Raw genomic sequence first — 10,029 nt, 5'->3', positions numbered from 1 at the left:
CTCGTTTCCAAGGTGAGTGGAGCGGAGAAACGTTAGGTTACACTCGTTTCCAAGGTGAGTGGAGTGGAGAAACGTTAGGTTACACTCGTTTCCAAGGTGAGTGGAGCGGAGAAACGTTAGGCTACACTCGTTTCCAAGGTGAGTGGAGCGGAGAAACGTTAGGCTACACTCGTTTCCAAGGTGAGCGGAGTGGAGAAACGTTAGGCTACACTCGTTTCCAAGGTGAGTGGAGCGGACAAACGTTAGGCTACACTCGTTTCCAAGGTGAGCGGAGAAACGTTAGGCTACACTCGTTTCCAAGGTGAGCGGAGAAACGTTAGGTTACACTCGTTTCCAAGGTGAGTGGAGCGGAGAAACGTTAGGCTACACTCGTTTCCAAGGTGAGCGGAGTGGAGAAACGTTAGGTTACACTCGTTTCCAAGGTGAGCGGAGAAACGTTAAGCTACACTCGTTTCCAAGGTGAGCGGAGAAACGTTAGGCTACACTCGTTTCCAAGGTGAGTGGAGTGGAGAAACGTTAGGCTACACTCGTTTCCAAGGTGAGTGGAGTGGAGAAACGTTAGGCTATACTCGTTTCCAAGGTGAGCGGAGAAACGTTAGGTTACACTCGTTTCCAAGGTGAGTGGAGCGGAGAAACGTTAGGCTACACTCGTTTCCAAGGTGAGCGGAGAAACGTTAGGTTACACTCGTTTCCAAGGTGAGTGGAGAAACGTTAGGCTACACTCGTTTCCAAGGTGAGTGGAGTGGAGAAACGTTAGGTTACACTCGTTTCCAAGGTGAGCGGAGAAACGTTAGGTTACACTCGTTTCCAAGGTGAGTGGAGTGGAGTAACGTTAGGCTACACTCGTTTCCAAGGTGAGCGGAGTGGAGAAACATTAGGCTACACTCGTTTCCAAGGTGAGTGGAGAAACGTTAGGCTACACTCGTTTCCAAGGTGAGCGGAGAAACGTTAGGTTACACTCGTTTCCAAGGTGAGTGGAGAAACGTTAGGTTACACTCGTTTCCAAGGTGAGTGGAGAAACTTTAGGCTACACTCGTTTCCAAGGTGAGTGGAGCGGAGAAACGTTAGGTTACACTCGTTTCCAAGGTGAGTGGAGAAACGTTAGGTTACACTCGTTTCCAAGGTGAGTGGAGAAACGTTAGGCTACACTCGTTTCCAAGGTGAGTGGAGCGGAGAAACGTTAGGCTACACTCGTTTCCAAGGTGAGCGGAGAAACGTTAGGCTACACTCGTTTCCAAGGTGAGTGGAGAAACGTTAGGTTACACTCGTTTCCAAGGTGAGTGGAGAAACGTTAGGTTACACTCGTTTCCAAGGTGAGTGGAGAAACGTTAGGTTACACTCGTTTCCAAGGTGAGTGGAGCGGAGAAACATTATGTTACACTCGTTTCCAAGGTGAGTGGAGAAACGTTAGGTTACACTCGTTTCCAAGGTGAGTGGAGAAACGTTAGGCTACACTCGTTTCCAAGGTGAGTGGAGCGGAGAAACATTATGTTACACTCGTTTCCAAGGTGAGTGGAGAAACGTTAGGTTACACTCGTTTCCAAGGTGAGTGGAGAAACGTTAGGCTACACTCGTTTCCAAGGTGAGTGGAGAAACGTTAGGCTACATTCGTTTCCAAGGTGAGTGGAGAAACGTTAGGCTACACTCGTTTCCAAGGTGAGTGGAGAAACATTAGGCTACACTCGTTTCCAAGGTGAGTGGAGAAACGTTAGGCTACACTCGTTTCCAAGGTGAGTGGAGAAACGTTAGGCTACACTCGTTTCCAAGGTGAGTGGAGAAACGTTAGGTTACGCTCGTTTCCAAGGTGAGTGGAGAAACGTTAGGCTACACTCGTTTCCAAGGTGAGTGGAGCGGAGAAACGTTAGGTTACACTCGTTTCCAAGGTGAGTGGAGAAACGTTAGGCTACACTCGTTTCCAAGGTGAGTGGAGAAACGTTAGGTTACACTCGTTTCCAAGGTGAGTGGAGAAACGTTAGGCTACACTCGTTTCCAAGGTGAGTGGAGCGGAGAAACGTTAGGCTACACTCGTTTCCAAGGTGAGTGGAGCGGCAGAATTATTATCTTGAGAGTCTATTGTGATAATACGTAGGTTTAACATAGCACTTTACAAGGACCCAGACGCTTCAGTCTTCCGAGGAAGCTGTAGATAGAGACTGTGGTGTTATTAGACCAGAGGAAGCTGTAGATAGAGACTGTGTTGTTATTAGACCAGAGGAAGCTGTAGATAGAGACTGGTGTAATTAGACCAGAGGAAGCTGTAGATGGAGACTGTGGTGTAATTAGACCAGAGGAAGCTGTAGATAGAGACTGTGGTGTTATTAGACCAGAGGAAGCTGTAGATAGAGACTGTGGTGTTATTAGACCGGAGGAAGCTGTAGATGGAGACTGTGGTGTTATTAGACCAGAGGAAGCTGTAGATGGAGACTGTGTTGTAATTAGACCAGAGGAAGCTGTAGATGGAGAATGTGGTGTAATTAGACCAGAGGAAGCTGTAGATATAGACTGTGGTGTTATTAGACCAGAGGAAGCTGTAGATAGAGACTGTGGTGTTATTAGACCAGAGGAAGCTGTAGATGGAGACTGTGGTGTAATTAGACCAGAGGAAGCTGTAGATAGAGACTGTGGTGTAATTAGACCAGAGGAAGCTGTAGATGGAAACTGTGGTGTTATTAGACCAGAGGAAGCTGTATATAGAGACTGTGGTGTTATTAGACCAGAGGAAGCTGTAGATGGAGACTGTGGTGTAATTAGACCAGAGGAAGCTGTAGATAGAGACTGTGGTGTAATTAGACCAGAGGAAGCTGTAGATGGAGACTGTGGTGTTATTAGACCAGAGGAAGCTGTAGATGGAGACTATGGTGTAATTAGACCAGAGGAAGCTGTAGATGGAGACTATGGTGTAATTAGACCAGAGGAAGCTGTAGATAGAGACTGTGGTGTTATTAGACCAGAGGAAGCTGTAGATAGAGACTGTGGTGTTATTAGACCAGAGGAAGCTGTAGATATAGACTGTGGTGTTATTAGACCAGAGGAAGCTGTAGATGGAGACTGTGGTGTATTTAGACCAGAGGAAGCTGTAGATGGAGACTGTGGTGTTATTAGACCAGAGGAAGCTGTAGATGGAGACTGTGGTGTTATTAGACCAGAGGAAGCTGTAGATGGAGACTGTGGTGTTATTAGACCAGAGGAAGCTGTAGATGGAGACTGTGGTGTAATTAGACCAGAGGAAGCTGTAGATGGAGACTGTGTTGTTATTAGACCAGAGGAAGCTTGTAGATGGAGACTGTGTTGTAATTAGACCAGAGGAAGCTGTAGATAGAGACGTGTGTGTGTGTGTGTGTGTGTGTGTGTGTGTGTGTGTGTGTGTGTGTGTGTGTGTGTGTGTGTGTGTGTGTGTGTGTGTGTGTGTGTGTGTGTGTGTGTGTGTGTGTGTGTATGCGTGCGCGTGTGCGTGTGTGTGCGCCTAAGTTGAGCCTACATATGAAACCTTATAGGAACAACATATTATCCCATAGCAGAGTTGTATGTGGGGTTGTGGGCGCGAGGGGCCCAGGAGTGGGGTTGCCATGGTCGCTGGGTAACATTAAAACAACATATTATCCCATAGCAGAGTTGTATGTCCGTTATGGGTGCGAGGGGCCCAGGAGTGGGGTTGCCATGGTCGCTGGGTAACATCAAAACAACATAGCTGTCCATGTAAATCCATTTCCTTTCATGTTCAAACCAGACTACAGTTAATAGAAAGGCTCGAGTAACCAAAGCAACACCAGATCATGAAAGGACCACTCAAGGACCTCGTTGGGGAATAAGTGTTTTCATTTGCTATTATTTTGGGATCAAATCAAATTTTATGTGTAGACTTTACCGTGACATGCTTACTTACGAGCTCTTTCCCACCATTGCAGTTAAAAAGTAAGAAAATTAGAAAATTGATTAAATAGACAATTGTAACACAATAAAATAACAATAACGAGGCTATATACAGTTTATATACAAGGAGTAGTCGTAGTGAGTCGGTGTACTGGGGTTCGGGGTACTGGGGTACGAGGTAGTAGTGAGTCGGTGTACTGGGGTACGAGGTAGTAGTGAGTCGGTGTACTGGGGTACGAGGTAGTAGTGAGTCGGGGTACTGGGGTACGAGGTAGTAGTGAGCCGGGGTACTGGGGTACGAGGTAGTAGTGAGTCGGAGTACTGGGGTACGAGGTCGTAGTGAGTCGGGGTACGAGGTAGTAGTGAGTCGGGGTATGAGGTAGTAGTGAGTCGGGGTACTGGGGTACGAGGTAGTAGTGAGTCGGGGTACTGGGGTACGAGGTAGTAGTGAGTCGGTGTACTGGGGTACGAGGTAGTAGTGAGTCGGGGTACTGGGGTAATAGGTAGTAGTGAGTCGGAGTACTGGGGTACGAGGTAGTAGTGAGTCGGGGTACGAGGTAGTAGTGAGTCGGGGTATGAGGTAGTAGTGATTCGGGGTACTGTTGTACGAGGTAGTATTAAGTCGGTGTACTGGGGTATGAGGTAGTAGTGAGTCGGAGTACTGGGGTACGAGGTCGTAGTGAGTCGGGGTATGAGGTAGTAGTGAGTCGGGGTATGAGGTAGTAGTGAGTCGGGGTACGATGTAGTAGTGAGTCGGGGTACGAGGTAGTAGTGAGTCGGGGTACTGGGGTACGAGGTAGTAGTGAGTCGGGGTACGAGGTAGTAGTGAGTCGGGGTACGAGGTAGTAGTGAGTCGGAGTACTGGGGTAATAGGTAGTAGTGAGTAGGAGTACTGGGGTACGAGGTAGTAGTGAGTAGGAGTACTGGGGTACGAGGTCGTAGTGAGTCGGGGTACGAGGTAGTAGTGAGTCGGGGTACTGGGGTACGAGGTAGTAGTGAGTCGGGGTACGAGGTAGTAGTGAGTCGGCGTACTGGGGTACGAGGTAGTAGTGAGTCGGGGTACGAGGTAGTAGTGAGTCGGGGTACGAGGTAGTAGTGAGTCAGTGTACTGGGGTACGAGGTAGTAGTGAGTCAGTGTACTGGGGTACGAGGTAGTAATGAGTCAGTGTCCTGGGGTACGAGGTAGTAGTGAGTCAGTGTACTGGGGTACGAGGTAGTAGTGAGTCAGTGTACTGGGGTACGAGGTAGTAGTGAGTCAGTGTCCTGGGGTACGAGGTAGTAATGAGTCAGTGTACTGGGGTACGAGGTAGTGAGTCGGGGTACGAGGTAGTAGTGAGTCGGGGTACGAGGTATTAGTGAGTCGGAGTACTGGGGTACGAGGTAGTAGTGAGTTGGAGTACTGGGGTACGAGGTCGTAGTGAGTCGGGGTACGAGGTAGTAGTGAGTCGGGGTACTGGGGTACGAGGTAGTAGTGAGTTGGAGTACTGGGGTACGAGGTCGTAGTGAGTCGGGGTACGAGGTAGTAGTGAGTCGGGGTACTGTTGTACGAGGTAGTAGTGAGTCGGTGTACTGGGGTACGAGGTAGTAGTGAGTCGGGGTACGAGGTAGTAGTGAGTCGGGGTACGAGGTAGTAGTAAGTCGGTGTACTGGGGTACGAGGTAGTAGTGAGTCGGAGTACTGGGGTACGAGGTCGTAGTGAGTCGGGGTACGAGGTAGTAGTGAGTCGGGGTACTGGGGTACGAGGTAGTAGTGAGTCGGGGTACTGGGGTACGAGGTAGTAGTGAGTCGGGGTACGAGGTAGTAGTGAGTCGGGGTATGATGTAGTAGTGAGTCGGGGTACGAGGTAGTAGTGAGTCGGAGTACTGGGGTAATAGGTAGTAGTGAGTAGGAGTACTGGGGTACGAGGTAGTAGTGAGTCGGGGTACGAGGTAGTAGTGAGTCGGGGTATGAGGTAGTAGTGAGTCGGGGTACTGGGGTACGAGGTAGTAGTGAGTTGGGGTACGAGGTAGTAGTGAGTCGGGGTATGAGGTAGTAGTGAGTCGGGGTACGAGGTAGTAGTGAGTCGGGGTACTGGGGTACGAGGTAGTAGTGAGTCGGGGTACGACGTAGTAGTGATTCGGGGTATGAGGTAGTAGTGAGTCGGGGTATGAGGTAGTAGTGAGTCGGGGTACGAGGTAGTAGTGAGTCTGGGTACTGGGGTACGAGGTAGTAGTGAGTCGGGGTACGAGGTAGTAGTGAGTCTGGGTACTGGGGTACGAGGTAGTAGTGAGCCGGGGTACGAGGTAGTTGGGGTGATAGTACTAAAAATCTATGTACATGTAGGTAGGAGAGAAAGGCACAAAGTCTGGGTAGCCATTTGATTAACTGTTCAGCAGTCTAATGGCTTTGGGGTAGAAGCTGTTCAGGAGCCTTTTGGACCTAGACTCGACGACTCGGTACCGCTTGCCGTGCGGCAACAGAGGGAACAGACTGTGACTTGGGTGGCTGGAGTCTTTGACACCGCCTGGTATAGAGGTCCTGGATGACTGAGACCTCTGTACCTGTCATGTACTGGGACGTACACACCATCCTCTGTAGCACCTTGCGGTCGGATGCCGAGCAGTTGCTCTACCAGGCGGTGATGCAGCCAGTCAATATACTGTCAATGGTTCAGCTGTAGAACTTCATGAGGATCTGAGGGCCCATGCCAAATCTAGATGTGTTTCTGTCTGAGACTGACCTGTGTCTCTCTACCTCTCAGCCTCTAGATGTGTTTCTGTCTGAGACTGACCTGTGTCTCTCTACCTCTGGTCCTCTAAGTGTGTTCCTGTCTGAGACTGACCTGTGTCTCTCTACCTCTGGTCCTCTAGATGTGTTTCTGTCTGAGACTGACCTGTGTCTCTCTACCTCTGGTCCTCTAGATGTGTTTCTGTCTGAGACTGACCTGTGTCTCTCTACCTGTACAGGTGTGTACCTGCCCCTATTGTGGGAGCAGAGCTTCTGTTGGAAGAGTCCCATCGCCCTGGGTTACACACGTGGACACTTCTCTGCCCTGGTCGCCATGGAGAACGACGGCTACGACAATCGCGGCGCGGGCGCCAACCTCAACACTGACGACGACGTCACCGTAACCTTCCTGCCGCTGGTGGACAGCGAAAGAAAACTGCTGCACGTACATTTTCTGTCTGCACAAGAGGTAACATGAACTCTTAGCCTATAATTTCCCACGCCCCCCAGAGGAAAATCTAATGACATAATACTAAAATCCATCTGTTTAAACTAGAGATGGGTTTTTGGGGGGCGTGTCAACCCGCCGATATGTTTGTCAGACCAGGACCGAAAATCGGTCTTCTCACGAACAAACTTCTGTAGCGTCCGACCAGTTTGGACTCGATAAGTATCATGACTACTCTATTGAAAGATGAGACTGACCAGGTGAATCCAGGTGAAACTACTCTATTGAAAGACGAGACTGACCAGGTGAATCCAGGTGAAACTACTCTATTGAAAGATGAGACTGACCAGGTGAATCCAGGTGAAACTACTCTATTGAAAGATGAGACTGACCAGGTGAATCCAGGTGAAACTACTCTATTGAAAGATGAGACTGACCAGGTGAATCCAGGTGAAACTACTCTATTGAAAGATGAGTCTGACCAGGTGAATCCAGGTGAAACTACTCTATTGAAAGATGAGTCTGACCAGGTGAATCCAGGTGAAACTACTCTATTGAAAGACGAGACTGACCAGGTGAATCCAGGTGAAACTACTCTATTGAAAGATGAGTCTGACCAGGTGAATCCAGGTGAAACTACTCTATTGAAAGATGAGACTGACCAGGTGAATCCAGGTGAAACTACTCTATTGAAAGATGAGTCTGACCAGGTGAATCCAGGTGAAACTACTCTATTGAAAGACGAGACTGACCAGGTGAATCCAGGTGAAACTACTCTATTGAAAGACGAGACTGACCAGGTGAATCCAGGTGAAACTACTCTATTGAAAGATGAGACTGACCAGGTGAATCCAGGTGAAACTACTCTATTGAAAGATGAGACTGACCAGGTGAATCCAGGTGAAACTACTCTATTGAAAGATGAGACTGACCAGGTGAATCCAGGTGAAACTACTCTATTGAAAGACGAGACTGACCAGGTGAATCCAGGTGAAACTACTCTATTGAAAGATGAGACTGACCAGGTGAATCCAGGTGAAACTACTCTATTGAAAGACGAGACTGACCAGGTGAATCCAGGTGAAACTACTCTATTGAAAGACGAGACTGACCAGGTGAATCCAGGTGAAAGCTACGATCCCTTATTGAGGTTAAATCCGTATAGATGAAGGAGAGGAGACGGGTTAAAGAAGGATTGTTAGACCTTGAGACATGGATTGTGTATGTGTGCCATTCAGAGGGTTTTAAAGGGCAAGACAAAAGATTTGTAAGTGCCTTTTGAACAGGGTATGGTAGTAGGTGCCTTTTGAACAGGGTAGGGTAGTAGGTGCCTTTGAACAGGGTAGGGTAGTAGGTGCCTTTGAACAGGGTAGGGTAGTAGGTGCCTTTGAACAGGGTAGGGTAGTAGGTGCCTTTGAACAGGGTATGGTAGTAGCTTCCAGGGGCACCGGTTTGAGTCAAGAACTGCAACGCTGCTGGGTTTTTCACGCTCAACAGTTTCCCCCGTGTGTATCAAGAATGGTCCACTACCAAAAGGACATCCAGCCAACTTGACATGACTGTGGGAAGCATCCCCTGTGGAACGCTTTAGACACCTAGTAGAGTCCATGACCCGACGAATTGAGGCTGTTCTGAGGGCAAAAGGGGGTGCAACTCAATATTAGGAAGGTGTTCAATGTTTTGTACACTCAGTGTGTATCTAAAACAATTGTCATTTTTATTTACAATCCCCTTATCCGAAACGGTTTACTCATTCACCTAGTTCTTATCAAATAGCTCTTATCAAATAGCTCTTATCAAATAGCTCTTATCAATAGCTCTTATCAAATAGCTCTTATCAATAGCTCTTATCAAATAGCTCTTATCAAATAGCTCTTATCAATAGCTCTTATCAACAGCTCTTATCAAATAGCTCTTATCAAATAGCTCTTATCAAATAGCTCTTATCAATAGCTCTTGTCAATAGCTCTTATCAACAGCTCTTATCAATAGCTCTTGTCAATAGCTCTTATCAACAGCTCTTATCAAATAGCTCTTATCAACAGCTCTTATCAATAGTTCTTATCAAATAGCTCTTATCAATAGCTCTTATCAAATAGCTCTTATCAAATAGCTCTTATCAAATAGCTCTTATCAATAGCTCTTGTCAATAGCTCTTATCAGCAGCTCTTATCAATAGCTCTTATCAAATAGCTCTTATCAATAGCTCTTATCAATAGCTCTTATCAATAGCTCTTATCAAATAGCTCTTATCAAATAGCTCTTATCAAATAGCTCTTATCAATAGCTCTTATCAAATAGCTCTTATGTCTAATCATCTCTCTCTCTCTCTCTCTCTCTAGATGGGTAACGAGGAGCAGCAGGAGAAGTTGTTGAGGGAGTGGTTGGACTGCTGTGTAACGGAGGGAGGCATGTTGGCCGCAATGCAGAAGTCGTCCCGTCGACGCAACCACCCTCTGGTCACACAAATGGTGGAGAACTGGCTGGATGGGTACCGACAGATCTGTCCCTGCGCCTCTCTCTCCGACGGGGAGGAGGAGGATGAAGATGAGTGAAGGAGGGAAGGACACAGTGACAGACACAGGAGAGGGTGACAGAGGAGGAATATGGCGTCACTGGATGGGACTCGAGACCACTAGCATCCTTCTATACAGTACCATACGCCTCCTCACCTCAGAGAGGATCGACGGTCTTCTGCGCTGCCCATCCGAGGCTGTATCCCAAAGCACATAGGGTTCTGGTCAAAAAAGTAGTGCGCACTATATAGGGAATAGGTTGCCATTTGGGACGCAGAGGCGGAACGATCAATGGTCTTTCACTCTGCCGTCTCAGAAGCACTGAAGACAGGAGACTTGCTCTGGTTCTGAAAGAACTCTTGGAACACGTTCTAGAATCTCCTCAACAAACCATGACAACAACAATGGGTGCGTTCGTAAATTCACTCTGGAGAGCGTTGCCAGATCGTAAATTCACTCTGGAGAGCGTTGTCAGATCGTAAATTCACT

The 10,029-nt window shown here is 47.9% G+C and overlaps 1 protein-coding gene across 1 annotated transcript in view; it reads left to right on the top strand.

Moving 5' to 3' along the window:
• Positions 1 to 10,029, top strand: part of LOC120040091 (ubiquitin thioesterase ZRANB1) — a 28,005-nt gene extending 17,976 nt beyond the window's left edge. Inside the window, exons 7-8 of the mRNA XM_038985350.1 lie at positions 6,816 to 7,045; positions 9,367 to 10,029. Of these exons, the coding sequence (XP_038841278.1) occupies positions 6,816 to 7,045; positions 9,367 to 9,579 (443 nt within the window). The 3' untranslated portion in view covers positions 9,580 to 10,029. The remainder of the gene's footprint in view (positions 1 to 6,815; positions 7,046 to 9,366) is intronic.

This window comes from Salvelinus namaycush, unplaced genomic scaffold (assembly GCF_016432855.1).
Source record: "Salvelinus namaycush isolate Seneca unplaced genomic scaffold, SaNama_1.0 Scaffold322, whole genome shotgun sequence".
In the NCBI taxonomy this organism is placed as follows: domain Eukaryota; kingdom Metazoa; phylum Chordata; class Actinopteri; order Salmoniformes; family Salmonidae; genus Salvelinus; species Salvelinus namaycush.
The sequence above is the reverse complement of the archived record's forward strand: the minus strand, read 5'-3'. Positions and strand labels throughout refer to the sequence as shown.